The sequence below is a fragment of the Sinocyclocheilus anshuiensis genome, unplaced genomic scaffold (assembly GCF_001515605.1).
Source record: "Sinocyclocheilus anshuiensis isolate Anshui unplaced genomic scaffold, SAMN03320099.WGS_v1.1 scaffold420, whole genome shotgun sequence".
In the NCBI taxonomy this organism is placed as follows: Eukaryota; Metazoa; Chordata; class Actinopteri; order Cypriniformes; family Cyprinidae; genus Sinocyclocheilus; species Sinocyclocheilus anshuiensis.
Window position 1 is genome coordinate 836,377 of NW_015557082.1, and position 1,967 is coordinate 838,343.

The following is a 1,967-nucleotide window of genomic DNA, read 5'->3' on the forward strand; positions in this document are numbered from 1 at the left end:
CAATACTATAAGTAATAGAAATAATAATACATTAATAAGAAAACAAAATATTTTTATATATTTAAATATAATTATTTTTGTTATTTTATAAATTAGTGTGAAAATTATATTTTACTTTGTTTGTTTGTTTTGCTTTATAAACACTAACAAAAATTTCAGAATTTTATAAATATAAATGTCAAATATATTATAATTTATTAACTAATTAGCAGTATGTTTTCCCCAGTTTTGTGAATTTGTGAGCTCAGAAAATATATGGACTTTATGGTTTTGTCATAACATTATTGTTTAACTTTTCCCTCCCCGTGTCTTGTCACAGCTGAGACACACAGAACTGTCCGGTCAAGCCCAGCAGCTGCTCAACACTTGTCACACTCATAAGGAGAGGATCAGAGACCTTTTCCAGTCCAAACTGGAGGAGGTAAGACTTGTTTCACAACCTAGTGAGCTGACTACCTAGTCAACACTTTCAGATCGGTGATATGTAGGCATCTGTGCTAAATGTAACCCCTCTGCACAAGGATATTTTTACCATGAGCAGTGTGGGTTGGCTGTGTCTGTGTTTACATCAACGACTCCCCCTGGTGTTTCTTTGCAGATCAGCATCGTTGAACTAGAGAAGAGCCAGAGGCAGCAAGAGCTCCTGCAGCTCAAGTCTTACAACCCGTGTGAGGAGTCCCCCTACCAAAAGGCCCTTCCTGGTCCAGAGACTACCTAGTCAACACTTTCAGATCGGTGATATGTAGGCATCTGTGCTAAATGTAACCCCTCTGCTGCCCCTCTCACAGCTGGGTGTGAAGGCGGTGACCGTGGAGGACCTGGTACAAGCTCAGAAGGAGATCACATCCCACAACATGCAGCTGAGGGAGCAGACCAAACAGCTGGAGAAGGACATGGCGGAGCTCCGCGATCAGAGCCTGGTGCTGGTGAGTGATCCGCAATAAACCCTCATGGCCTGCCTTGATGGAGCAGAAGGATACTTATGATTCAGAAATGAAAGTTTCTGGCAGAAGTGGAACTGAACGCCCATTGCTCGTATGTTTGTGTGTTTGTCAGCTGAAGGCTCGGTGTGAGGAGCTCAAGCTGGACTGGGGATCTCTGTGTTTGGAGACTCTGTTGAAAGAGAAAGCGGCTCTGCGAAGACAAATCTCGGAGAAACAGCGCCACTGTCTGGAGCTCCAGGTACTCACATGCACATTTTTCTCAGTCAGCTCAGAGATAATAGGCCATTGCTTCTTTACCATTGGTACAGTTGATGCTGTGGCATGCTGATCTTGGTGCTTGTGCGGTTTGCACTGGTTCAGACCTGGCCTGCAACATGGTACAATCTCATTTTCCCTCTCTGGACTTTAGTAATTTCCTGTTTCCCCACTATTTCGGTCTCATAAAGATGCACTAGGATGACAACCACACAGATTTTTTTGTTGTTTTACATGAATGGTTATGACAACTTGCATGTGTATGTACCATTTTCAAGATTTAAGTAGATTTCAGTTGTTTGGGTCATCTAAAAAAAAACTTGCCGCAACCTACTAGTGGATTGGTTTCATATTTAAAAGTATCATTACATTTTTTTTCCCAACATTTCATATTTGTATGTTAAAAAAATGTCAAACGTTTATCTTAAAACATTATTTATGCATTTGGAATTTTACTGTGTAAATGTATTAATGGAACCTCTCATTAAAAAAAAAAATTCTGATTTTTTTGATATGAATGTATTATTAATAGTTAATTACATAATTACATATCTCTTTATTTTTAAATAATCAATATCTAAAATATATACAGTCCTTCATCCCAGCAAAATGTGTGTATAATTTTATATGTAATTATATAATAATAATAATAATAATAGCTATAATATGCAAAGTATTTTTATATAGTTAAATGTGTAATTGCTTTATATATATATTTATATATATATATATATATATATATATATATATATATATATATACATACAT

General features: G+C 36.8%; 1 protein-coding gene across 1 annotated transcript in view; it reads left to right on the forward strand.

The window, feature by feature from the left end:
- LOC107676944 (histone-lysine N-methyltransferase, H3 lysine-79 specific-like) overlaps positions 1-1,967 on the forward strand; it is a 24,444-nt gene that overhangs the window by 14,445 nt on the left and 8,032 nt on the right. Inside the window, exons 15-17 of the mRNA XM_016471689.1 lie at positions 320-421; positions 789-926; positions 1,057-1,246. Coding sequence (XP_016327175.1) covers positions 320-421; positions 789-926; positions 1,057-1,246 — 430 coding nt within the window. The remainder of the gene's footprint in view (positions 1-319; positions 422-788; positions 927-1,056; positions 1,247-1,967) is intronic.